This window comes from Odocoileus virginianus, chromosome 18, assembly GCF_023699985.2.
Source record: "Odocoileus virginianus isolate 20LAN1187 ecotype Illinois chromosome 18, Ovbor_1.2, whole genome shotgun sequence".
Lineage (NCBI taxonomy): Eukaryota > Metazoa > Chordata > Mammalia > Artiodactyla > Cervidae > Odocoileus > Odocoileus virginianus.
Genome location: NC_069691.1, coordinates 38,445,531 through 38,472,479, shown reverse-complemented (window position 1 = coordinate 38,472,479; position 26,949 = coordinate 38,445,531). Strand labels below are relative to the sequence as shown.

General features: G+C 36.2%; 1 protein-coding gene across 1 annotated transcript in view; it reads left to right on the top strand.

The window, feature by feature from the left end:
* CAAP1 (caspase activity and apoptosis inhibitor 1) overlaps window positions 1-26,949 on the top strand; it is a 63,089-nt gene that overhangs the window by 27,791 nt on the left and 8,349 nt on the right. Inside the window, exon 5 of the mRNA XM_070480590.1 lies at window positions 202-275. Coding sequence (XP_070336691.1) covers window positions 202-275 — 74 coding nt within the window. The remainder of the gene's footprint in view (window positions 1-201; window positions 276-26,949) is intronic.

Genomic DNA, 26,949 nt, shown 5'->3' with positions numbered 1-26,949 from the left:
ACAAAGAAGTATACTACTTAAATTGTAGTAGTTTGTAGCTGCAACTTCTGACACTTACATACATGTTTCTGTCTCCAGAGTGTACTGAATGGTACCCTGGGGACTGAGAAGGATTCATTGTGTCTTTTCAAGTGTATAACTTAATTCTAGGACCTTGAATATTGTTTAAAAAGTTGTTTTTATTTGCTTTTCATTCCTCAGACAAGACAGCTGTGTAGATTCTACTTCATCCCTGAGAGAGAACAAGCAACCTGAAGGTTTGGAATCAAAACAAGGTAGGGATCACATACTTGACTTTTTCTGAAACATTTGCCTGAAAATTATAAGCATTTTACCAATAATAAATTTTCATAGTCTTTTAGTTTTCCCTCATTTTATAAATAGGGAAAGAAAATAATTTATTTGATCTGAGGTCAATAGTAAGGAATACATCTTTTGTTTCATGACTCCTTCAGGTATTGGAGTGGTTCTGCCTTAGTAATATGTGGGTACAAATGCCACCAGCAAGGTATCATTTTGAAAAGTTTTAATTCAATAATCTATTATATAGTCTTAGCTGCAGGATACTGTAGATATGTTGACTGGATAACTGTGGGTTTTATGTGAAGGAAAAAAGGTGTATAGGGTTATTTTTTCTGTTTTTTTTCCTTGATGTTTTGTTGTTTACTTTCTTATATATTGTTTTCTACAAATCAGGTAACTTTTGTAGCACTAGTAAAGTGGTATTTGTTACTTATTCAAGCCAGGTAGATCAGTAGGGCTAATCTATTAGATGTCTTTTTGTTTGTTTTTTCCTCATGCCTGGTAGGGAAAATTGAATGTAAAAATAAATTTTTATTAGTTCCTCTAAGACTACCTCACATTTTTCCATTTTCCTGATAAAATTACTTCAGAGCCATGAGAGTCTGTTGCGGCCAAAAGGGTTATGTTGTTTATTTCATAGGCAGCTAATCTTTGATGGCTTAGAATAGTTTCTCTGAAACTTTGAGTCATAAGAATTTCCTTGGTAGAGAGGTATAGGTCATCAGTTTATTCAGGCAGAATTTATTCTTTTAAGCTGTGGCCTGTGTTATCAACACTTAATTAAGAAAGGGGGGAAAAGTTGGTTAATTTTGTGATTCCTTCAGTTCGCATGTAGAGAGAACAAAATCTAAGTTTTCTATAATTCTAACTTATGTATTCTGGCGTGTATATATTTTTCTGATGATTTTGAGAATTCCAGTGCTTTTCAGAAGTCCTGTTGTGTTAACTTCTTCAATAGCCAGACAAAATTATATCTTTGTTTTCTTACTTCTTCTCAGTATATTCTTGCTTCTTTTTAGCCTCCCCACAAGCATAAACTCAGATTCATAGTTTCATTTATGTTTGTCGTGTATAATTACATGCTAAGCACACATCATTTTCATATAATGTAGTCATAAGCATTTAACTCTTGTATCCTGTGTGTATTTTGACAACACTGCTGTTGTTTCTGCCTTTGTTTCTGTTTTTGCATTTAATGAGCAGGTGGTGTAGAGACTGTTACTAGATTATCTGTGGAGAGACAAATGCCATATAAGGGATGGAAAAGTTCAGAATGGGCAGGTTGATTCTTGTTCCCAGGGAAAAAGGAATGGAGATCCCATTGTACAAATTAGCTAGTGCCGCTGTCTAAGGGGAGTTCTGCTCCCTTGTTCCGGCACCTGGAGCTCTCTTCAGAATTCCCTTTCTGGTGCCAACAGCCTGTTTTGCTGTGACTTTTTTTTTTTTAATGGTAACTTCAGTCATTTGAAAATTGGCAATGGAGGCAAAGAAGGAGAGAAAAATAACTCAGTAGCCAGATACCACAAAGCCCAGTTTTTAATGCTCAGGAGCCTTGATAGACACTCTCAGGTTCTCACCTCAGCACCAGAAGCTTCGGGAACACAGTCGTCAGTAAGTGACAGCCAGCAGGGGTGAGGAGACAGGAGATCCAAGCCCCGCAGTACCGTTGTGCAGTACTGTTCATGTGCATACTGTGACTGAATTTTAGACAAAGGCCTATGAAATGGTTAAAATTGTAAATTTTGTTGCATAATGGGATATATTATAAATTATTTAGAAGATTCAATTATGTGGAACACCTTACAGACGAATGTTAGTAAAGCTGAAATCCGAACCAGAGAGTAAGTAACTTGATGGGAGTTACCCAAGAAGTTCAGGTACCCCAGGAAACAGAAATGCTGGTAGGCTCAGTAAAGATTGCATTTCTTATAAATGAACTAATATTGTCTATTTTTAATATGCAGATTTTCAAAATTGATTTATTGTTATCTCTAACTTCTATTTTTGCTCACAGTTGGTTAATAAAAACAGAACATAATTCTTGTGAATGCATTGTCATTTTATTTAATGGCTTGACCATTTAGGAAAATTCATTGAAGCTTACTTAGTATTAAAGTAACTGTTGAGTAGACGAAAATATAAAGCAGCATTGAATTTTCTCTTTGCTCTTTCAGGATAAAATAAATCTTAGTATTATGCTCTATTAATAGTATGTGATATTGGCAAGTTATTTAAATTATCTTTTCAGTTTTTTCAGCTTCTGAAATACTCAATATTGAGAAATAGTAACTATGAATTAGGTAAATTGAAATTGGCATTTCTTTGTCTAGTACTGGTATTATTTATCTTGTTGATAGGAAATTCATTATGAAACTGGCTGTGCTGAAGATGAGTATCAGACTGTACACTAACTTCTGCCTTCACTGAGAAAACATTTAAATGTAAATATAATCCAGTTGATTGATACTGTAGTAAAATAGCATTAGGATTAGTGTTGTAAATCATTTTTAGCAAAAGGGTAGAAGAATGGTTTATATAAATTTTCTAAATTGGTCATTTGTGCTCCAGTTAAAAAAAATGCAACTGCTGTTTGTCAAAGATACTTATTTTTCAGTTTACGTGCTTTACAGTTTCCTTTTTTGCCTTTTTTAAAATTGGGGGATGACTGCTTTACAGTGTTGTGTTGCTGTCTGCCATATAGCAGCATGAATCAGGCGTAAGCATACATATATCCCCTCTCTCTTGAACCTCCCACCCACGCCCCGCACCGCCCCAGGTTGTCACAGAGCACCAGGTTGAGCTCCATATGTCACGTGGCAACTTCCCACTAGCGCTCTGTTTTGCATATGGTAATGTGTGCAGTTCAGTGCTACCCTCTCTAATCATCCCATCCTCACCTTTTCCTTCTGTGTTCACCAGTCTGTTCTCTGTCTGCCTGTCAAAGTTATTTAATACCTTGAAAATATTTTAAAAATGTAAAACAAATCTTTGCTAATATTAATGAACTCTCATATATTTATCTATAAATAAATAAATTTAAGACATTCAGTAATATTAAAGCAATTTAAATTGTTGCTTTAAAGTTTATAACGAGTGTGTAATTTTGCAAATTATTCTCCTTTGTGACTGTAAGAATTAAGCTCTTACGTTTGTGTTCCTTCTTGGAAGTTGTTATGAGAATTTTTTTTTTAACTCTACATGATTAAATAGCTCAGTTAAAATTGTGTATTTAGGATGAAGAGAAGAGTTGAGATTTATAGTAGTTCCTTTAAAATATTTGAAAGGCTGTTATGTAGAAGACTGATTAGGTTTGTTCTAGTAGAGAATAAAAGTAGGGCTAGGAGATAAGGTTATTATTAGATAATGGTTGGTTCAATTTGTTTATTTCAGAGAGTCAGATGTATCAGAAAATGCATTCTACTTTCTGATACATCCATATTGCTGAAGGTGTTTTCACACAAGTCACACAAATGGCCACTTGGTGGTGCTGCTGTAGAGAAGATTCAAGTAGTGTTTAAACATTTGGATGTTTGACCTTAATCTTGAAGTTCCTTTCTATCAAATTTTCTAAAGACCAGTGCCTAGTGCAGTGTTGGCACTTGTGAAGATGTTAATAACTGTTTTATTAAATTGTTTAATGGAAGAATAATGAGATGTACAGTTTTTTCTCTCCATGTTTCTGTTAGAGAAAAAGATGCTTGACTTTTAGTCTTTTAAGCTGTTTGATGGTTTCCAAATACATTCATTTGAATACAGTTATAGGTAATGTAACCACATGGTATATAAAATGATCAAAATTAAGAAGACATTGACTGCATTTTACTCTGCATCTTTTACATCAACTTTCTTATGTGAAAATTATTCTTCTTGTCTATTAGAGAAAGACATGCAAACAAAAAAAATGCACACAGACTTTTATTATGATTAGACTCAAGTCTTGTCACTTTTTTAAAAATTAATGTAGTTGCCTCACGCAATTATATTTTGGCCTTCTAATTCAGGAGTTAGTGAATGATAGCTTTAAGAATTTACCTTGTTGAGAGCTTCAAGAATTTGAAAAGTAGACTTTAATAGGGAAAAATTGTTCACAGTGGTTAAACCATGTGGTGAAATTTAGATACTTTCAGCCTTTCAGACTGCTGGTCAACAAGGTATAATTATACACACTCCCTGAGAATATAAAATGAAAATACTAGAAATTTTAAAGTGAAAAAATACATAAAAACTAATAAATTTAAATTTCTTCCTTTAAAATTTTTCAGTTAAATATAGTAATTATAATAGTTCATATTAATTATATATTAATTTTTAAGTAAAAAATATATGTAGTGGGACAGATACTTAAAAATGTTTTCACTGATAGGTTTATGTAAACAATGAAGTTGAGACATGACTCTTTCAGACTGTTATTAAGGATTGATGGTGACCATAAGTGTTCATTTATTACCTCTAAAAAATTAAATGTGATATGAGATTTTTCCATTGTTTAGCAAAGATACTACACAAAAAAAACTGTATGAGACTATTTGAATCCTTAAGGTGAAAGTAAATAGAAAAACTCAGTTAATTTTTGTTCTTACTGCTTTTGTTGTTATTGTTCTGAGGTAATACTGCTCTAGGGGAAGCGAAGGTAGGTACAGAGGGGAACTAGAATAAAAAAGAATGAAGAAATGAATTTTCTCTTACAGAGGGGTTGATTTTTGCTGAAAAGAACTTCACAACCATGGAGGAATAAGTACGAGTTATAAAAAGCTGCAAAGACAATGAGAAAAGTGTCATCAGAGACTTTTATTGCTCAGTAAAGAAAGAGAGAATGGAGATCATCAGTTAATTAAGTAGCATTTATAGGCGAGAAGGTTTCTGTGAAGAAATCCCTGGGTTGGCAAATGAACTCTGCCCAGCCTCTACATTTGAAGCCCACAGTTGCAGGCAGGCGTGTTAGACAGCTGAGGGAGGCTGAGAGGAAAGCGTTACCAGGCCATGGTGGGGTGAGAGCAGAAAGCCTGTGTACACATGTGCTGCTGGTTCGTTTTCAGAGTTGGCGTCTGATTCCTTTCCTGCCAGCCCTTGGTTATCTCCTTGACTGGCTCTAACAAATAAGTATTCACAGAATGCAGCTTCTCAACACGAGTTAACTTCTTTAAAGATTTTTGAAAAAACTTGTTCTGGGGAAATGATATCCAATTCAGCAATTGGTGAAGTAAAAAGAGATTGTGGTATAACCATTGGTGTGGCTTAGAAATTTACATCTCTTTTCTCATTCCTTTGGGCTCTTGTACAAGTTATTACCAGCAGTGACACCAAACATGATCCTCCCTGCTTTTTAATTTGTCTCTTTCTGTGAGTAGTAGTTAAATGAAAGGGTGAAAATTACATTTTATATGGCAAATTAGCCCATACTCTTCCTGTACCTTTTGAAGGCCCCCCTGTTAAATTTAAATGTGAAACTTTTCTGTATTTCTTTTCTTTTTCTTTTTTAAAGTAAACTGACAAGGTTTTTGGATGTGTAATGCTCTGTGTGTGTTTTATCGAGAATGAAATTGTGAAGACTTGGATTCAGTATTTTGAGAGAAATGTTTGTTTCCATGTTTCTTTAAATTTTGCTCATTTTAAGCATTGTATCTTGTGATGCATTTGATAATATCCTAGATACACTGTAAGGAAGTGTGTCTCTCAGCTACTTTGGAGTTCACGTATGCCAAACCTCCTCAGATGTTTGAACGCCCTTTGGATCCTCTGTGCTTTTCGATCATTATGTTCTCATCCAGTTCATTGGAAAAAGTAACTCCTTATGTAGAAGCTCTCCTCCCAAAGGGAAAATAGTAAATACTAGACTTGAAATCAGATTTTGTCAGCAGGTTCTGCACTTTTTATGTACCTAGCATCCATAGCCTATGATGTAATTAGCAGTTTGGTTGCTATATCATATAGTTGATACATAATAAGCTTGTAGTTAATTGATACATAATAAGCTTGTAGTTGTAATTTCAAAAGTAACAACTTTATTTTTGAAAAGTAATACTTAAAAAAATTTTTGAATGTCTTTAGATTTACAAAAAAATTGAGTAGAAACTACAGAGCTCCTGTATACCCACCAGTTCTTCCGGTTTCCTATATTATCTTGCATTAGTGTGGTCAATTTGTTACAATTGGTGCAGCAATATTAATACATTATCACTAACTAAAGTCCATAGTTTACATTAGGGTTCATTCTTTGTGCTGTACCTGCTATGAGTTTTGGTAACTTATAATATCCACTATGATAGTATCATGTATGATAGTGTCATACAGTATAGTTTCACCTATTCATTCCTTTTTTCTCTCTCTCCCCTAGACTCTTGGCAACCACCCGCCTTTTTACTGTCTCTGTAGTTTTGTCTTTTCTGTAATGTCATTTAGCTGAGCTCATATAATACATAGTTTTTGCAGATTGGCTTTTTTCACTTAGCAGTACACATTTGAGGTTCTTCTGTGTCTTTTTATGATTTGATAACTCATTTCTTTTACTGCTGAATAATCTTCTATTGTATGGATACTGCAGTTTGCTTATCCTTTCACCTACTGAAGGACATCTTGCTTCCAAATTTGCCAGTCGTGACTAACGCTGTTATAATCATTTGTATGCAGGTTTTTGTGTGGACATAAGTATTCAACTCTGGGCAAATGCCAAATTTAGTTTTGTGAGAAACAGCCCAACTGTCTTTCAAAGCTCTGTACCATTTCACATTCCCATGAATGAGAGTTCCTGATGTTTCACATCATTGTTAGCATCTGGTGCCTGCCAGTGTTTTGGATTTTGGCCTTTCTCATGGGTGTCTAGTTTTACTTTGCAGTACCCATTGTAATGGTCTGTGATGTTGAGCATCTTTTCACGTGCTTCTTTGCCATCTGTATCTCTTCTTTGGTAACTTGTCTCTTCAGATCTTTTGCTCATTCAAAAATTTGGTCCTTTGTTTTTTGATAGTTGACTTTTAAGAGTTCTTTATATATGTTGGATACCAGTCTTTTATCAAATGTGTTTTACAAATATTTTCTCACAGTCTTTGGCTTGTTTTTTGTTCTCTGAATTTCTATCCACATTTAATAAATACTTTTTGGGTCTTTGTCTCCCTCGTATTATATTTATTTAGGTGGGTTTAAGGGACCTAGAAGATATGTTTGCCTGAACCAGCATTCTAATCTGTGAAGGTTTTGTGGTCATTTTGATTTTGTTAAGATCTGAGAGGTAGTATGAAAGGTTTAAATGCATAGATTTTCAAAATATACTTGGATTTGAATTTTGGTTCTGCCACATAAGTTGTATAAACTGGGGCAAGTTACTTAAATTCTCTGTTCCTCAGTTTCCTCATTTGTGAAATGGAGATAATAAATGAATGCCTGTTCCGCTACTTTGGCATAAGGATGAAATGGACTAATACCTGTGAAGAGCTTTAGAGAAATAAAATGTTTTGTACAAAGTAACTGCTCTGTAAATATCAGCCACTGTTACAGTATTTCTACCATTATTATCGTCTTTAATGTTTTCTGCTGCATCCCCTTAGTATCATCCTGGCTGTCTCTAATGGGTAAAAGTGTCACTGTGTCAGATCATAGTCTGCCTTTATGTAACTTCTGTGCACTTGGTCCTTCTGTGTCCTTTGGTTCTAGACAGTGAATTCAATATCTCTCTGAATAGCATCTCTTCAGATTTTAAGGCTGATCCCTTCTTCCTACAAACAACTTGTTGTTTCGTGCTGGGAACCCGGGGTAGGAAGATAAATACAGTGTGGCTTGGCTTCATAAGAACTTATCTAGTCAAGGAAAACAGATGTATAAATTAAATTTTCATATATATTTGTACCTGAACTTGTATATTCCCCTTTCTTCCCATTAAAGTGCTTGAACTCTTTATGTTGCTGGAACCAGCCCCTCTATTTGTATAGTGGCCACATTCCCTTCTGGGACTTGTAGTTGTTAACTTTCTTTTATCAGGGTCCTACTCTCTAGTGAATCCTTGCCAGCAGCTCTTTCTCTGGTCGTTGCAGAGTCCTCATCTTGACCGACCAGCCGTTTGTGACAGCTTTGATTAGTTCTCGTTCCCTGACACTGTCTTTGTTCTTAGTCACTGTGGCATTATACTCCCCTCTACTTGACTTCTGAAGGCTGAGTGTCTTGGTACTTTTTTCTACATTCCCAGCTAGTGATCTTACATAGTTTTAGTACTGATATCTACAAATTTATTTATTCAATTCAGAACTCTTTCCAGCATTTGTATATCCAGCTTATTTAATTGATGTTGAATATGCATCTTAAAATTAATATGTCCCAGAATAAATTCTAGATCTTTCCCTGACCCTCCACCCCTTGTTTGCTTGCAGAGCAGCAAACAAATAAAACACAAATGTTGAACTCATATTTTTTTGTGGCTGTACCACATGGCTTAAAGGATCTTCTTCCCCCAACCAGGAATAGAACCCATGTCCCCTGCAGTGGAAGCTCAGATTTTTTTTTTTTTCCTAATAGCTCAGAGTTCTAAACTCTGGACCGCTAGGAAAATCCTGAACTCATTCTTGAGTCCTTTTTTCTCCATCAGCAAAACTTGTCAGCTCTGCTTTCAGAACATTCAGAATCCAGCCAATCCAAACACCTCTTCCTACCATATTATTCTGGTGCTGATTCTTAGAGTATCCTGAGCCCTGTGTTGCTGTCTATGCATTTCTAAGTCTTTTTTTCTACACAGCAGTCTGCATGCTTGCCTTTAACTGTAAGAATGGTCATGTCACTCTTCTTCACAAAGTCTTCCAAAATCTTTCCATCTCAAAACAAAATCTGAAGTCCTTCCTTCTTTCTGATGGCTGGTACCATATGGTGTGGTGTGGTAGGGACAGTGCCACATGATGTGACCTGTCACCTTCCCCCTAACTCCCTCTCTTCCTTCATCTTGGTTTAAGCACTCTTAAGTCAAGGACTTGCTTTTGCTATGCCTTATACCTGTGTGCTCCTCCCCAAGAGAACCATGTCAGTCTCCACAGAGTGTTTAGATCCCTGATCAGATGCTACCTGGTCTTTCTAAACTAATTAGCACTGCCATTTTCATAGTTCATAAATCTCTTAATCTAGAGATTTACTGGGAATTAAAGTTAGGCGTACTGTACTGTAGTCTTAGAGAAGTCACCTTTTGAAAGCCAGAACTATGTTGCTATATCATGTGTCTAGTTCACAGCATATCTCACAGTATGAATGGAAATCTGTCACCGTGACTAGAAGTTTTAATATCTGTCTTGCAGTTTGTTCAGATCTGATATTTATGCTTGTTCACACCAATGGTATGCTCTTATTAAGGTTGAACTACTTGTTCTTTAAGATTGTTGTCTAGTTGCTGACTTGTGTCTGACTCTTTTGCGACCTCATAGACTAGCCTGCCACGCTCCTCTGTCCATAAGATTTCCTAGGTAAGAATACTGGAGTGGGTTGCCATTTTCTTTTCCAGGGAATCTTGCTGACCCTGGGATCAAACCCACATCTCCTGCATTGCAGGCAGAGTATTTACCACTGAGCTACCAGGCTCTCTTTAAGCTCAGACATCTCCAGATTGGTCAGGCCTTTCTTAACCTACTGAACGCTTACCTCACTTTTTTTCCTCAGTGCCCTTACTGTAGAATTGATTATCACCTCATTGATACCACTACTGCCTATTTTATTTACTTCTGTTATAACACTGCCCAATAATTAGTAATAGTTTTTAATTCAATAAACATTTATGGGTACCTAAATTTAGATACTGTAAGGTAAAGGATTATATTAGAATTCTTTCACTGATTGTCTATAGTGGATACTCATATTCTTTTGAATAAGTGGATGGATAGCTGGCTAAAAGAATTCCTTCTTTTCTACCCTGTCCAATGTGTACAAATTCTTAAAAAGAAAATAAAAGTGAGATAGAATATTAGTTATATTTGTCCTTTAATATTCTACCACCTACCCCAAAGAGTGAGTTGCTTATAAGAATGTTTTTCTTTCTGGTCTTACCAAAACTGAGTTAAATTTTTGTTCATTTCCCTTAGCCTTTAGATTTGTTTATATTACTTGTATAGATTCATATCAGTCTTTTATATTAAGCATTGATCATGTGCCCTTTATAAAATATGTGGTCCTCATAGAGGTTCTTCTTTTTTTTTCTTTTTTTGTCCAATTTTTTTTTTTTATTGGCTTACCTGTATTTTTTTTTTTTTGCTTACCTGTATTTTTTAAAATTAATTAATTTATTTTATTGAAGGATAATTGCCTTACAGAATTTTCTTGTTTTCTGTCAAACCTCAACATGAATCAGCCATAGGTATACATATATCCCCTCCCTTTTGAACCTCCCTCCCATCTCCCTTCCCATCCCACCCCCTCTAGGTTGATACAGAGCGCCTGCTTGAGTTTCTTGAGACATACAGCAAATTCCCGTTGGCTATCTATTTTACATATGGTAACATAAGTTTCCATGTTACTTTTTTCATACATCTCGCCCTCTACTCCTCTCTTCTCATGTCCACAAGTCTATTCTCTATGTTTGTTTCTCCATTGCTGCCCTGTAAAAAAATTCTTCAGTACCATTTTTCTAGATTCCGTATATATGCATTAGTATATGATATTTATCTTCCTCTTTCTGACTTACTTCACTCTGTATAATAGGTTCTAGGTTCATCCACCTCATTAGGACTGACTCAAATGCATTCCTTTTAATGACTGAGTAATATTCCATCATGTATACGTAGCACATCTTTATCCATCCGTCAATGGACATCTAGGTTGATTCCACGTTCTAGCTATTGTAAATAGTGCTTCAGTGAATACTGGGATATATGTGTCTTTTTCAGTTTTGGTTTCCTCAGGGTATATGCCTAGGAGTGGGATTGATGGGTCATATATGGTTTTATTCCTAGTCTTTTGAGGAATCTCCATACCGTCTTCCATAGTGGCTGTATCAATTTACATTCTCACCAACAGTGCAAGAGCGTTTCCTTTTCTCCACACCATCTCCAGCATTTATTGTTTGTAGACTTTTTGATGATGGCCATTCTGACTGGTGTGAGGTGATATCTCATTGTAGTGTTGATTTCCATTTCTTTAATAATGAGCAATGTTGAGCATCTTTTCATGTGTTTGTTAGCCATCTGTATGTCTTCTTTGCAGAAATGTCTGTTTTAGGTCTTTTCCCCACTATTTGATTGGGTTGTTTGTTTTTCTAGTATTGAGTTGTGTGAGCTACTTGTATATTTTGGAAATTAATCCTTTGTCAATTGTTTCATTTGCTATTATTTTCTCCTGTTCTGAGGGTTTTCTTTTCATCTTGCTTATAGTTTACTTTGCTGTGCAGAAGCTTTTAAGTTTAATCAGGTCCCAGTTGTTTACTTTTGTTTTTATTTCCATTACTCTAGAAGGTGGGTCCTAGAGGATCTTGCTTTATGTCATTGAGTATTCTACCTATGTTTTCCTCTAAGAGTTTTATAGTTTCTGGTCTTACATTTAGGTCTTTAATCCATTTCGAGTTTATCTTTCTGTGTGCTGTTAGAAGTGTTCTAATTTCATTCTTTAACATGTAGTTGTCCAGTTTTCCCAGCACCACTTTTGAAGAGGCTGTCATTGCCCCACTGTATATTCTTGCTTCCTTTGTCAGCATTAAGGTACCCATAGGTGCATGGCTTTATTTCTGGGCTTTCTGTCTTGTTCCATTGGTCTATATTTCTGTTTTTGTGCCAGTATCAAACTCTCTTGATAACTGTAGCTTTGTAGGATAATCTGAAATCAGGAAGGTTGATTCCTCCAGCTCCATTCTTCTTTCTCAAGACTGCTTTGGCTATTCAGGGTATTTTGTGTTTCCATATGAATTCTAAAATTTTTTGTTCTAGTTCTGTGAAAAATGTTATTGGTAATTTGATAGAAATTGCATTGAATCTGTAGATTGTGTTTGGTAGTATAGTCATTTTCACAATATTGATTCTTCCTACCCAGGAACACAGAATATCTCTCCATCTGTTTATGTCATCTTTGATTTCTTTCATTAGTGTCTTACAATATTCTGTGTACAGTTCTTTTGCTTCCTTAGGTAAGTATATTCCTAGATATTTAATTCTTTTAGTTGCAATGGTGAATGGGATTGATTCCTTAATTTCTGTTTTTTTCATTGTTAGTATATAGAAATGCAGTTGATTTCTGTATATTGATTTTGTATCCTGTGATGTTGCTAAATTCACTGATTAGCTCTAGTAATTTTGTGATACTGTCTTTAGGGTTTTTTATGTACAGTATCTTGTCATCTGCAAACAGTGAAAGCTTTACTACTTCTTTTCTGATCTGGATTCCTTTTATTTCTTTTTCTTCTCTGATTGCTGTAGCTAGGACTTCCAAAACTATGTTGAATAATAGTGGTGAAAGTGGACACCCTTGTCTTGTTCCTGATCTTAGGGGGAATGCTTTCAGTTTTTCACCGTTGAGAATAATGTTTGCTGTAGGCTTATCACATATGGCCTTTGCTGTGTTGAGGTAGGTTCCTTCTATGCCCATTTTTTGAAGAATTTTAATTATGAATGGGTGCTGAATTTTGTCAAAGGCTTTTTCTGCATCTGTTGAGATGGTCATGTGGTTTTTATCTTTCAATTTGTTAATATGGTGTATCACATTGATTTGCATATATTGAAGAATCCTTGCATCCCTGGAATAAACCCAACTTGGTCATGGTGTATGAGCTTTTTGATGTATTGCTGGATTCTGTTTGCTAAAATTTTGTTGAGGATTTTCGCATCCATGTTCATCAGTGATATTGCCTGTAATTTTCTTTTTTTGTATTAACTCTGTCTGGTTTTGGTATCAGGGTGATGGTGGCCTTATAGAATGAGTTTGGAAGTGTTCCTTCCTCTGCAATTTTTGGAAAGAGTTTAAGAATGATAGGCATTAGCTCATCTCTAAATGTTTGATAGAATTCACCTGTGAAACCATCAGGTCCTGGGCTTTTGTTTTTTAGGAGATTTTTGATCACAGCTTCAATTTCAGTGCTTATAATTGGGTTGTTCATAATTTTTATTTCCTCTTGTTTCAGTCTTGGGAGATTGAACTTTTCTAAGAATCTGTCCATTTCTTTCAGGTTATCTATTTTATTGCTGTATAGTTGTTCATAATAGTCTCTTATAGTCCTTTGTATTTCTGCATTGTCTGTTGTAACTCTCCTTTTCCATTTCTAATTTTGTTGATTTGATTCTTCTCTCTTTTTTTCTTGATGAGTCTGGCTAAAGGTTGTCAATTTTGTTTTCTTCTGAAAGAACCAGCTTTTAGTTTTACTAATCTTTATTATTGTTTCTTTCATTTCTTTTTCATTTATTTCTGCTCAGATCTTTATGATTTCTTTCCTTCTATTAATTTTGTTTTTTGTTTGTTTGTTTTTTTTGTTTTTCTGTTTCCAGTTGTTTTTAGGTGTAAACTTAGGTTGTCTATTTGATGTTTTTTTTGTTTCTTGAGGTAGAATTGTATTGCTATAAACTTCCCTCTTAGGACTGCTTTTGCTACATCCCATAGGTTTTGAGTTGTCATATTTTCACTGTCATTTGTTTCTAGAAAATTTTTTATTTTCCTTTTGATTCCTTCAGTAACCTGTTGTTTATTTGGAAAGGTATTGTTTAATCTCCATGTGTTTGTGTTTCTTAGAGCTTTTTTCTTGTAATTGATACCTAGTCTCATAGCATTGTGGTCAGAGAAGATGCTTGATAGGTCTTAAATTTTCTTAAATTTACTGAGGTTTGATTTGTGATCCAAGATATGGTCTATCCTGGAGAATATTCCATGTGCACTTGAGAAGGTGTATTCTTCTGCATTTGGATGGAATATCCTGAAGTTATGAATGAGATCCATCTCATCTAATATATCATTTAAGACTTGTATTTCCTTATTTTCTGTTTTGATGATCTGTCCATTGCTGTGAGTGGGGTATTAAAGTCTCCCACTATTGTGTTACTGTCAATTTCTCCTTTTTATACTACTGTGTTACTGTCAAACTCTCCTTTTTCTCTCTGTTTTATGAGGTGCTCCTATGTTGGGTGTATAGATAGTTACAATTGTTATGTCTTCCTCTTGGATTGATCCCTTGATCATTATGTAGTGTTCTTCCTTATCTCTTGTAATCTTCTTTAAGGTCTATTTTGTCTGATATGAGGAAACAAGCTGTCTATTTCATCAGCTTTCTTTTGCTTCCCATTTGCATGGAATATATTTTTTCATCCTCTCACTTTCATTCTATATGTGTCTTTAGGTCTGAAATTCGTTTATTGTAGACAGCATGTATATGGGTCTTGGTTTTGTATCCATTCAGTTAGTCTGTATCTTTTGGTTGGAGCATTTAATCCATTCACATTTAAAGTAATTATTGATATATATGTTCCTATTGCCATTTTCTTAATTGTTTGGGGTTGACTTTGTAGATCTTTTTCTTCTCTTGTATTTCTTGACTATATAAGTTCCTTTAACATTTGTAGTAAAGCTGGTGTGGTGGTACTGAATTCTCTTAACTTTTGCTTGTCTGAAAAGCTTTTTATTTCTCCATCAATTTTGAATGAGATTCTTGCTGGGTATAGTAATCTTGGTTGTAGATTTTTCACTTCCAGTACTTTAAATATATGCTGCCATTCCCTTCTGGCCTACAGAGTTTCTGCTGAAAGATCAGCTGTTAAACATATGGGGTTTCCCTTTTATGTTACTTGTTGCTTCTCCCTTGCTGCTCTTAATATCCTTTCTTTGTGTTTAGTCTTTGTTAGTTTGATTAGTATGTGTTTCTCCTTGGGTTTATACTGTATGGGGCTCTTTGTGCCTCTTGGACCTGACTGACTATTTCCTTTTCCATGTTGGGGAAATTTTCAACTATAACCTCTTCAGAAGTTTTCTCATACCCTTTCTTTTTCTCTTCTTCTGGGACCCCTAGAATTTGAATGTTGGTGCATTTGATATTGTCTTTAGATCTCTGAGACTATCCTCAGTTCTTTTCATTCATTTACTTTATTCTGCTCCTCAGAAGTTATTTCCACCATTTTATCTTCCAGCTCACTGATTAATTCTTCTGCTTTGGATATTCTGCTATTGATTCCTTTGAGTATTTTTAATTTCAGTAATTGTGTTGTTTGTCTTTGTATGTTTATTCTTTAATTCTTCTAGGACTTTGTTAATTGATTCTTGCATTTTCTCTATTTTGTTTTCAAGGTTTTTGATCATCTTTACTATCATTCTGAATTCTTTTTCAGATAGTTTGCCTATTTTCTCTTCTTTTGTTTGAATTTCTGTGTTTCTAGTTTGTTCCTTCATTTGTGTAGTATTTCTCTGCCTTTTCATTATTTTTTTATCTTAATTGTGCATCTGAATGCACAATGCATTCAGAATGCATCTGAATCAGTTCTAATGAAGTGGATGAAACTGGAGCCTAGTAGGAGCGAGGTAAGTCAGAAAGAAAAACACCAGTACAGTATATTGATGCATATATATGGAATTTAGAAAGGTGGTAACGATGAGCCTATATGCAAGACAGCAAAAGAGACACAGATATAAGGAACAGACTTTTGGACTGTGTGGGAGAAGGTCAGGGTGGGATGATCTGAGAGAATAGCATTGAAACATGTATATTACCATATGTGAAATAGATTGTCAGTCCATGCTCGATGCATGAGACAGGGTGCTCAGGATGGGGGACACATGCACACTCATGGCTGATTCATGTCAATATATGGCAAAAACCACTACAGTACTGTAAAGCAATTAGCCTCCAATTAAAATAAAAAAACAGAACAAAATAAAACACAAACTGGAAAATAAAACTAAAGCAAGGTGCTAATTGGAGAACAGATCAATGGAAATAAAACTAACAAATATGTTATGAGGAAAGAATAGATATGCAGAGTTAAATAGAGACAGATAAGATTTATATACATTAAAGATTAACTACAAGGGAAAAAGCAGTAGGAAAAGCAAACAAAGGAATAAATGTAGAAAAATAGGTTTAAAGAATTAAAATTAAAAAACAGAGAAAAGACAAAAAAAAAAAAAGAAAACTCCACAGAACTGCAAAAGCCCAACGTAGAGGAAGAGGTTTATTACAAGTATAAAAAATGTGAGGAAAAAAAAAAGGATCAAAGGCATAATTAGATTTCATTGTACCAATAAAATCAATAACTACAATAGAGGGGGAAAAATAAAAGGAAAAAAACTCCAGAAGAATCTACAGAACAAGTCAAAACATAAGAATAATAAATGTTCTTCTTGAGTCACTGCTGTCAGAGTCCTTCCCCTCGCTGGGAGTCGCAGCCCCCCTCACCTACCTAGGATGCCCTCCACCACTGTGCTGTCTCTGAGCCTGCGGTGGGGGCAGCTCAGATTCTAATCTGGCTCACTCCTGTGTGTTCTTGCCTCCACTGTCCACAGCCGTCAGAACTAGTACGTTTTCTTTTGTGGGAGCTCTCAATGTCCTTTTATATATTCCATAGACAGAGGGTCTGCCTAGTTGATTGTGTGGATTTAATCTGCAGCTTGTACAGCTGGTGGGAAGGTTTTGGGTCTTCTTCCTTAGACACCCTGCCCCTGGGTTCAGTTGTGGTTTTATTTCCACCTCTGCATGTGGGTTGTGCACTGGGGTTTGCTCCTGAGGCTGCCCTGGAGGACTTGGGTTTGCTCCTGTGAGGGCCACGTGTGGAGGTGATGCAGCTGTTTGGGTCACATGGGTTCTGGCAGCGGCAGGTACTCAGGGGAGTTACTGGCTAGGGCAGCAGGAAATATAGTGCTCTAGAAGGGTATGGCAACCAGTATTAGCCAATACGCTCCAGTATTCTTACCTGGAGAACCCCCCTGACAGAAGCCTGGCAGGCCACAGTCAACAGGGTCGCAAAGTGTTGGACATCACCGAAGCGACCCTGTGCACATAGATGCAAGACTTTTTTTGCCTGTGGCAGCTCTGCCCCAGTGAGAGTTGAGTGTGAATGTGGCACAGCAGCTTGGCTTGCGGGGACATGGACTGCCTCCTGCGCGGGAGTTACGGCCCCATCAGAGTCTTCTTTCAAGCCTTTTGTAGCTGGCCATCAGAAGGCCTCTTTGGCCAGTCTTTTTCCGTTGCTCCACCCGTGCAGGCACTTAGAGGGCTCCCTTGCCCGGAGTCCTTCTCTGTTGTTTGCTGTGTCAGGCACATAGAGGGACCCCCCGGCTGAGGTCCTGCGCTGTAGATCCGCGCATCGGGCACTTAAAGGGGCACCCTGGGTGGGGTCCTACTCTGCAGTTCAGTGCCTGAGGTGTTTGAAGGGCCAGCCCTTCTCTCCTTCAGCTGCCCAAGCTGGCGTGTGGGGAGGGAGAGCCTGTGGTGCTGGCTCCACCCTCTACGCGTGACTCAGCAGTATCGCCTTGCTTCCATGGCTGCCCGGCTTTCCTTCACAGGCATTTCCCCCCACAGTCTCCTCCCTCACGTACCCTCTATCTGTCTCTGCACAGTCAACAGCAGCCCTCGCTCTGAGGTTGCTCCACGATCTCTAAACTCCAGCTCCCAGCTGCTGCCCTTTCCAGGGGACCTGCATCCCTGTCCGGGGTATGTATGGCTGTGGTAAGGACTGTCTGATTCTCATTCCTTTTAGGCTGCCACAGATCAGCTGTTTCACCCTCAGCCTTAAATGTTTCTCCTCTGACTCAGACAATTGCCCCATGTGGGGAGCAGACCCCTGCTTCAGTTCCCCCACCTGCGGAGGGCAGGTCCAGTCCTACTAACACTCCTGTTTTTCCCCCTAGTTCCTTTGTCCTACTGAGTTTTGTGTGGTTCTATATATTCTTTTCCACTGGTCAGGTCCTCCTGTCTGTTCTCTGCTGGTGTTCTGCATGCACGTCTGTGTCTGAAGGTGTGTTCCTGATGTATCCGTGGAGAGAGATGTGCTCTGTGTCCACCTACTCCTCCTCCATCTTGTTCCCCTTAAAAATTTTTCCTCTCTGCTTCATTTATTTCCACCATTTTATCTTCTACCTCACTTATCCTGTCTTCTGTCTCTGTTATTCTACTCTTGGTTCCCTCCGGAGTGTTTTTGATCTCATTTGTTGCATTATTCATTTTTAATTTACTCTTTTTTATTTCTTCTAGGTCCTTATTACACATTTCTTGCATCTTCTCAATCTTTGTCTCCAGGCTATTAATCTGTATGGGCTGGAATCCATGTTTTAGAGTTCCTTCTCTGCAGAAACCTCAGCTCTACTTTCCCCTGCTTTTCTGAGCTTCCTCCAGGAAACTTTTTCAGGCAATGGGAAGAGTGGGAATTGAGGTTCTTCTGTAGCTTATATTTCTTTGGATATTTCCACATTTGGATAATTAATGTTTGGATAAAGTTTATTTTTTAGCATCTTTTTACACTCTTTAACTATCCTTACCCATGAGATTATACCTTTTCTCCAACCATTCTGAAAATATACAGGGTACTTTTTACTACATTATCCACCTTCAGTACCAGGGTTATTTTTCCAAAGACTCTCACTACTTACTTTATGGAAAGAATAAGGGTGAAACTGACAGGTTTGTTACTTTTCGTACTTCTTTAATGAAAGTGTTTTTAGTTTTAGGGTAGGATTTCTATTTTTTATGAAATACACTACTACTGTTTTTGCCATACGGATAATGATTGGCTGCTTTCTACATGACTCTATATATAATAGATGCCTTTACATTATCTAAAATTAGAATAAATATTTTGCTTAGTTGTGTCCGACTCTTTGAGACCCCATGGACTATACAGTCCTTGGAATTCTCCAGGCCAGAATACTAGCTGTTCCCTTCTCCAGGGGATCTTCCCAACCCAGGGATGGAATCCAGGTCTCCCAGCATTGCAGGCAGATCCTTTACCAGATGAGCTACCAAGTAAGCACATATAAAAGATAACTTCACATTATCTAAAATTAGAATCAAGTTTCTAGTATCTCTTTCTAAACTTTAACAAACTAAACAATTTAAACAGACTAAAGCAGTGCTGCAGAAACAGCAGATTGTGAATAGATGATGAGTTTGAGCGTACCTTCCTTGGATAGGCAGCTTGTAAAGTGCTGAGATGTTACTAGCAGAGAATATTTGAGTGTGATGCCCTTTTAAATTTGTAAGTTCCAACAAATCCTGGGGGAGAACAGTTGCCTGATTTTAAGCATCAGTGCTTGGAAATATACTATTCGGTCTTCATTTTTAACCCTTTTGTATGTTTGCATAATTTCCTAGATTTTGAGATAAAAATCTTCTATTAGAAGTCTGTCTAATCAAATGGTAGGAGAAATGATGAATCATAGTTAAAAATATGTTCTTCCTACTTACTTTTAGATTACTAGAGGAAAGATAGGCATATCTCACATTAGCCTGTTGTACCCCAGTATGACCCCAAAATAACCACAACGTGATCCATTGTAAAAGGTCGGCAGGAGGTCCCTGTTGTGCATTTTGTCCTGGACTGGTGATGTCTTCAGAGGCAATAATTTTGAATACTACCCTTTTCTGTATTCTCATATGTGCATTTTATTCTGTTAGACTCAGCATGTACTGAGTTTAGATCTAATACTTTATATCTTTGTCCACCCTGTCCCTCGCACTTGGAGTTCCTCCCCTGTCCATATCACTTGTTAGGCTTTAAGACCTACTTCATAATACATGTCTGTAAGATCTCCTTGACTTTTCACCATTGCCTTATGTACTCTGAATTTCTGTTATACTTCATATTGCACAATTTATCACTTTAAAGTGTGATATTCATATTTTAAGCATATACAAGCACTGTGAAGGCAAAAGTTGTGTCTTAAATCCTGCCACACACACAGTACCTGTGGCATTTTGTAAAGCCTGTTTCTGTGGCCTTTAGAGCTCATATGTCATAGATACTGAGTGGATATTTATTTATTCTTGGAGTAATCCCTGGATTTGTGGTTCTATTTTTTTTTTTAATTTATTTTTAATTGGAGGATAATTGCTTTACAATGTTGTGTTGGTATTTGCTGTACACAGTGTGAATCAGCTGTAAGTATACGCATATCCTTTCTTTCCTGAAGACTGGATTTGTGGTTCTTAAAAGTTAGGTTTACAGGCTATTAGACAGTCACTTATCCAGAAGTTCAATGGGCAGTTCAAGGGGTTTGGTAGAATACTGGACAGTTTTTCTGTATTAAATTGTTTGCATTTTCTTCTTTATGAAAATAATTGATAAATTTTTAATATCATGGTTAACATGATGCAGTTAAACTTAAGTCAGTAGTTTAAAACACTGCCTGAAAGTCTGTTAGTTTTGCTAAGAGAAGGATTGAAAGCTTCTCCAAAAAGATGATTCTTACATATTACGAGAACAATTCTGTTTCTTTTTCAGAAAGGAACGTTTTGACTTCTTGAATAGAAGCTCACTGAAAATGTTAAAAGTTAGCAAGCTGAATTTCTACAGTTAGAATATATTAAAAATGTGCTCTTTATAACTTAAAATTTTTTAAAACCAAAGTGATGTGTAGTCTGAGAAAAGAAGGAAATCCATGGAGGCACAGCACGGCTGTCCAATTTATCATCAGCTTTGTTACTAATGAGATTCCAGCAGATTGATAATGCCAGAGGCCTTGGAGAGTTAAGATTCTAGAGGGAAGGCTGGTAAAATGTGTTGTTCTAAATGGCATAACCACTAAACATGAATAACTTAAAGTCAGATGAGAAAAACTTATTAAAAGAGAAAACAAAGTAAAAAGTTCAACCCTTCTAGTAACCAACTCTGTTTGCTTGATGGGAATATTGGATTTCAGTACTCTCATTTTCTTCTCCAATACACACACACACACACACACACACACACACATGACTTAGCGACTGAAAAAAAAATGTACATATACATTTTAAAACCTGATGTTTGGTTCCTAAATAAGAATCAACTAAAAACCTTTTTTAGAAATTTTCAAGCATAAATAGAAAATAAAGTAGGAATTTTAACTCCCATATACTCAGCTGCATCTTCAGTAATTACCTGCAGTGTCTAATCTTTATTCATCCATATTCCTACCTGCTTCCTACCCGCTATATTATTTTAAAGCAAATCCTCTATCTTTTCAGTTCATTTGTAAATATTTTAGTAACAGTATATCTCTTAAAGATAAGAGCTCAGATTTTAAACATAATCAGAATACCTTAAAAGTAGCATTTTAAAAAGATCAGATAATATTCAGAAAGTGTTCAAATTTAACCTAGTCGTCCATTGGTAGATATTGTGATATTAAGATTGACCTTTTGGGTCAGGTGTTACCAGCCTTGCATTAATGGTTTTGTGCTGTACTTACTCAGTCATCTCCAACTCTTTGCAACCCCAAGGACTGTAGCCCACCAGGCTCCTCTGTCCATGGGGATTCTCCAGGGAAGAATATTGGAGTGAATTGCCATGCCCTCCTCCAGGGGTCTTCACAACCCAGGGATTGAACCCAGGTCTCCCGCATTGCAGGCAGGTTCTTAACCAGCTAAGCTACCAGGAAAGCTCCATAATGGTTTTAGTAGCTATTTAGTATTGTCTTTTTCTACTATTTCATTAGGGGTTACAGAAGAGTAATAATGTAATTTTAATCTTGAGATAGCCAATGTTCAAATTTCTGTAATTGTCTTATAGTATTTTTTATTTTAAATTTATGTTTTAATAATTTGAAGTTATCTTTATTTTATCCTTATTCTTTTTAAAATTTATTTATTTTTTAATTGAAGGATAATTGCTTTACAGAATTTTGTTGGTTTCTGCCAAACATCAACATGAATCAGCCATAGGTATACAAACTATGTAAGAATCAGTATCCAGATAAGGTCTCTACATTGCAATTGGATAATATTCAGCCTCTTTTTAATCTGTTTGGTCCCCCTTTTCTCTCTCTCTCTGTAGTTTACTTCTTGAAGAATCAGGATTGTTAGAGTTTCTCCATTTGAATTTGCTGATTGCATCTCAGTGTTTCATTTAACATTGTTTTTCTTTAAATAAGTAATTAGAAATAGAGTCTTGAATCAGATTCATGTTCAGTTTTTTTTAACAGGAATATTTAGAAGCAATGTTGTGTCCTTCAGGCACACAGTATATAGTTCTTCCATTTTTTGTGGGCACATTGTAGCCTTTGCAGTCTGTTGTCCACAATGGCTGTTAAGAATGTGCTTGATTTCTTGAATCTATCTTTTCTTGGAAATCTGTTTCTTTTCCGCCTCTGGGAATTTTTAAGATTTTTTTTTTTTTAACCCTTGAGTTCTGATATTTCACAGAATGTGTCTTAGGCGTTATGCTCCTGGGAGACCCTTTGAATGTGAAGGCCTTCTTCATTTCATATCAGTTTTCTTCTCATTTCTTCATTTTCCTTCTTCATTCCCTCTCTTCTTGCTTTCCGACTTGTTCTATTGCTTTAAGTTTCTGCTCAGCTGTTACTGTATCAGATCAAAATGCTGACTGTATGAAAACATTCTGCTGCTGTCTTTATTTTTTAATTGGAGTATAATCGCTTTACAGTGTTGTGTAGTTTCTGCTGTACAATGAAATGAATCAGGTGTAAGTATACTTATGTCCCGTCCCTCCTAACCTCCCTCTCACTCCCACCCCTGTCCCACCCTCTAGGCCATCAGAGAGCACTGAACTGAGCTCCCTGTGCTACACCACAGGCGCTCGCTAGGGACACGCGCTAATGTGCATGCGTCAGTTCCGATCTCCTCATTTGCCTGCCCTCCCCTATCTGCTGTGTCCACAGGTCCATTCTCTATGTCTGCGTCTCTTTTCCTGCCCTGCAAGTAGATTCATCTGAACTGTTTTTCTAGATTCCACGTGTATGCGTTAATAATGACATTTATGTGTCTATTTACGCCTTAGTTCCCTTTGTATGACAGGCTCTAGGTCCATCCATATCTCTACAGATGACTCCGTTTCGTTCCTTTTTATGGCCGAGTGATATTCCATTGTATAAATATACCACATCTTCTTTATCCAGTCATCTGTTGATGGACATTTAGGTTGCTTCCATGTCCTAGCCGTTGTAAATTGTGCTGCAGTGAATATTGGGGTATATGTGTCTTTTTGAATTATGGTTTTCTCAGGGTATATGCCCATAGTGGGATTGCTGGATCATATGGTAGTTCTATATTTAGTTTTAAAAGGAGCCACCATACTGTTCTTTATAGTGGCTGTTTTGATTTGCATTTCTTCAATAATTAGTGGTGTTGAGCATCTTTTCATGTGCCTCTTGGTCATCCTTGTCTTCTTTAGAGAAATGTCCATTTAGCTCCACTGCCTTTTTGATTGTGTGTGTGTGTGTGTGATATTGAGCTGCATATGCTGCTTTATTATATCCATAGTACCTGATGTTGATTTATAATGTCTTTCGAAAGACTTAATGGTAAGGCAGGGACTTTTTAAAATTCACTGCTGTTTTCTAAGCATTTAAAACAATGTCTTATACATAGTAGATGCTCAGTAGTTGAAATAATTAGGTTGTTGGACTTGTGGGTCATCCCCATATCTTGACTTCTATTGTATATTTTAAATTTAGTTTTATTTCTTTTGTACTTTTTGAAAGTGTTTTTAAGTCTATATTGAATTTGTTATAATATTGCTTCTGTTTTATGTGATTTGGGCGGGGGGGTGGGGCAGAAAGCATGTGGGATTTTAGCTCCCTGACCCAGGATTGAAGCCACACCCTCTGCATTGGAAGGTGAAGTCCCAGCTACTGGACTGCCAGGGAAGTCCCTGAAAGTTTTTTATTTTTTTTTAAAATATTATCTTCCAATAATCATTGACTGTTTGCTCTTGATAATTGTAATGTTAAATTTTAGTATTCTTTTCTCTGGTTATTTTTCATTGCATCCTGTACTTGTTTTATAGTTGCAGATCTACTTCAGGCTCCATAAGGATACTAACTAGACTTCCCAACTCCTCGTTCTCCTCTAGTAGAATATCTTCTGATCTCCACCTTTTCTTTGTCTTCCTTTGTTCATCTTGGTCCTTCATTTATTTTAGTTTTTCTAGTAGCCAGTTTGTGCTTCTTCAGTAACTGTTTATTTATATTTTGCTACCAGATCTCTTTAATGTAAGTACATGGGGTAGGCCTCCCAGTAGAGTGCTTGGGCCTGTGGCAAGGAAGGGGAGGATAAGAAAGAAAGGTTCATTTGGCTCAGCTATTCAGAGTTTAATTTTCTCACTGTTTGTTCCAAGGCCATCTCTTCCTTGCTTCCAAGATTCTGAGAGGGAATTACAACTTCCTGTGGTGTCTTTGGCTATGGCTTTGCTTTGCTTTTATTTTTGTGTCAATTTCACACTACTTACTTACGTTTTATAAAACTCCAGCAAAATTTCTTTCTAGATGATACCCTTTCTTGTTATCTAATATTATAATTTCTTTTAAAAATTCTTACAAGATTATATTCTTAGAAATGGTTGAAGAAACACATATGTTCATAGAGGGGAATTGGAAAACTCATTTTCTTCTCTTCCTCTTCTACTTGTACTCCCCTCTCTGGAAGGAAGCCATTATTAACAACTCTTTAGGTTACTTTTTTGACATAACAGTATGTCTTGATCATTTTTGCATCTTGTCAATTTATTATTTTTTTTCAGCAGATAGGTGAAATTCCTTTTTTTAAAACTAATGAGTAAAAAATAATATCTTAATGTTTTAATTTGTATTTCCCTGATTAGAAATTATGTTGAGTATTTTTCATATATTTACTGAACTTTTGTATTTCATACTCTGTGAAATGCTAGACCCATTCCTATCCTTTACCTGTGTTTTTACTTGTTTCTAACAATACTCAGACATTGTATATATTTTTACATTTGTTTTCTTAAAAAATGTGTTTTGCTAATATTTTCTTATAAGTTTGCCCTGTCTTATAATTTTATCTGTAGTCTATATTTTCTTTCTCAGAAGTCTCAACATTTTTTTAGCTTTATTTGTTGATTTTTTTTTTCCCCTTTGTGGAGTCTCTGTCTTGTGCTTTCCTTAGGAAGGACTGATGTTTGTTAGTTTCATCCTCAGTTAATTTACAATTTTTAGCTGTTATTTTTAAGTATCGGCTCTTCTGTCAACTTCAGTGGATCCTTGATGGGGAAGGGAATTAGATATGTGTGCTCAATTTGCCATCTTTAGCAGAAATTCAGACAGATATTTAATTATTCCCTGTACTAGGGTTTGTCTCTTGGCTTAATTTAATAACTCATTATCAAAAAGTTTCACAGGCATGTAGTCACTCATAACATTAGATACGGTTTCATTTCATGCGTTAAAAGTATTCTGATAAGTTGAATTATTTGCACGTGGAATATTACAGGCCCTATCAAGATTTAAACATGCTAGCATAACTTAGAAGTCTTTTTTATTTTTATTACTCAAAATGTTTAAAAACTCTTCTAATTTTACTTTCATTGGGTAATTAAAACTTATTATAACAGAAAGCAAATCTAAAACAAAATATTTTCCTTTATCGAGCTTGGGGAATCTCTGTAGCTCTCAAGCATTGAAAATTGTTATAGATGATAATAAAAATACAAGTATTGCATTTTAGCTTTTTGTATTATGTTGTATGTTCCCTTTTTAAAATACTGAAACTCCATTAAATTTTAAAGTGATTGGGTCTTTCATAGTTAAAATTTTTCTCCTTGTCAGTAAAATATGTAAAGAGTGGTAGGTGTTCTATTTAGTTGCCAAATATTTTCCCTTTATGGTTTTATCCCATGTTTGTGTTGTTGTTCAATTGCAAAGTCCTGCCTGACTCTTTGTGACCCTATGGACTGCAGCACGCCAGGCTTCCCCGTCCTTCACTATCTCCCAGAGTTTGCTTAAACTCATGCCCATTGAAGGCTTCCCTGATAGCTCAGTTAGTAAAGAACCCGCCTGCAATGTGGGAGACCTGGGTTTGATCCCTGGATTGGGAAGATCCCCTGGAGAAGGGTAAGGCTACCCACTCCAGTTTCCTGGCCTAGAGAATTCCATGCACTGTATAGTCCATGGGGTCGCAAAGAGTCAGTACAGAGTTTGACTAGGGTATGATTCAAGGTGGTAGGAAAGAAGATAGCAGGAAAACAAAAGAAAAGTTGAACATACACAGATCAGAAGAAAATGGAATAGAATTTATATTTTTGAGTAGTTGGCTAGGGGATTAACCATAATAGATGAATGCTCAATAAGTCCTTGAACTCTTTATTGCTTTTTCATTGAAAAATATCAATATTTTAACTCTTTGTCTTCCTCTAACTTTTGCTTAGCTAAGTTCTTAAACTCTTTTGTCCTTTCCTTTAGGTTATTTGGTTCATTTCTTCAATTATATTGCTTTTCTCTAAAATTCTCTAAATGGTATTTAGGGGCCACCCATGTTACTAGATTATATAAAGGAGCAGAATTAATGTAGTTAATTCTGTAATGTCTCTTGTTTCTTTGTATATATATATATTTAAAATATTTTAATCTTTATATATTTTAAAGGTAGTTTTATTTTTTTGGCTGTGTGCCAAGTCTCAGTTTTTTATTTATTTGACTATGCTGGGCCTTAGTTGCAGAATGTAGGATCTAGTTCCCTGACCAGGGATCGAACCTAGTTCCCCTGCATTGAGAACATGGGGGTTTAGCCACTGGACCACCAGGGAAGTTCCTCTTTGTGTATATTTTAAAGTTACTTTGTTT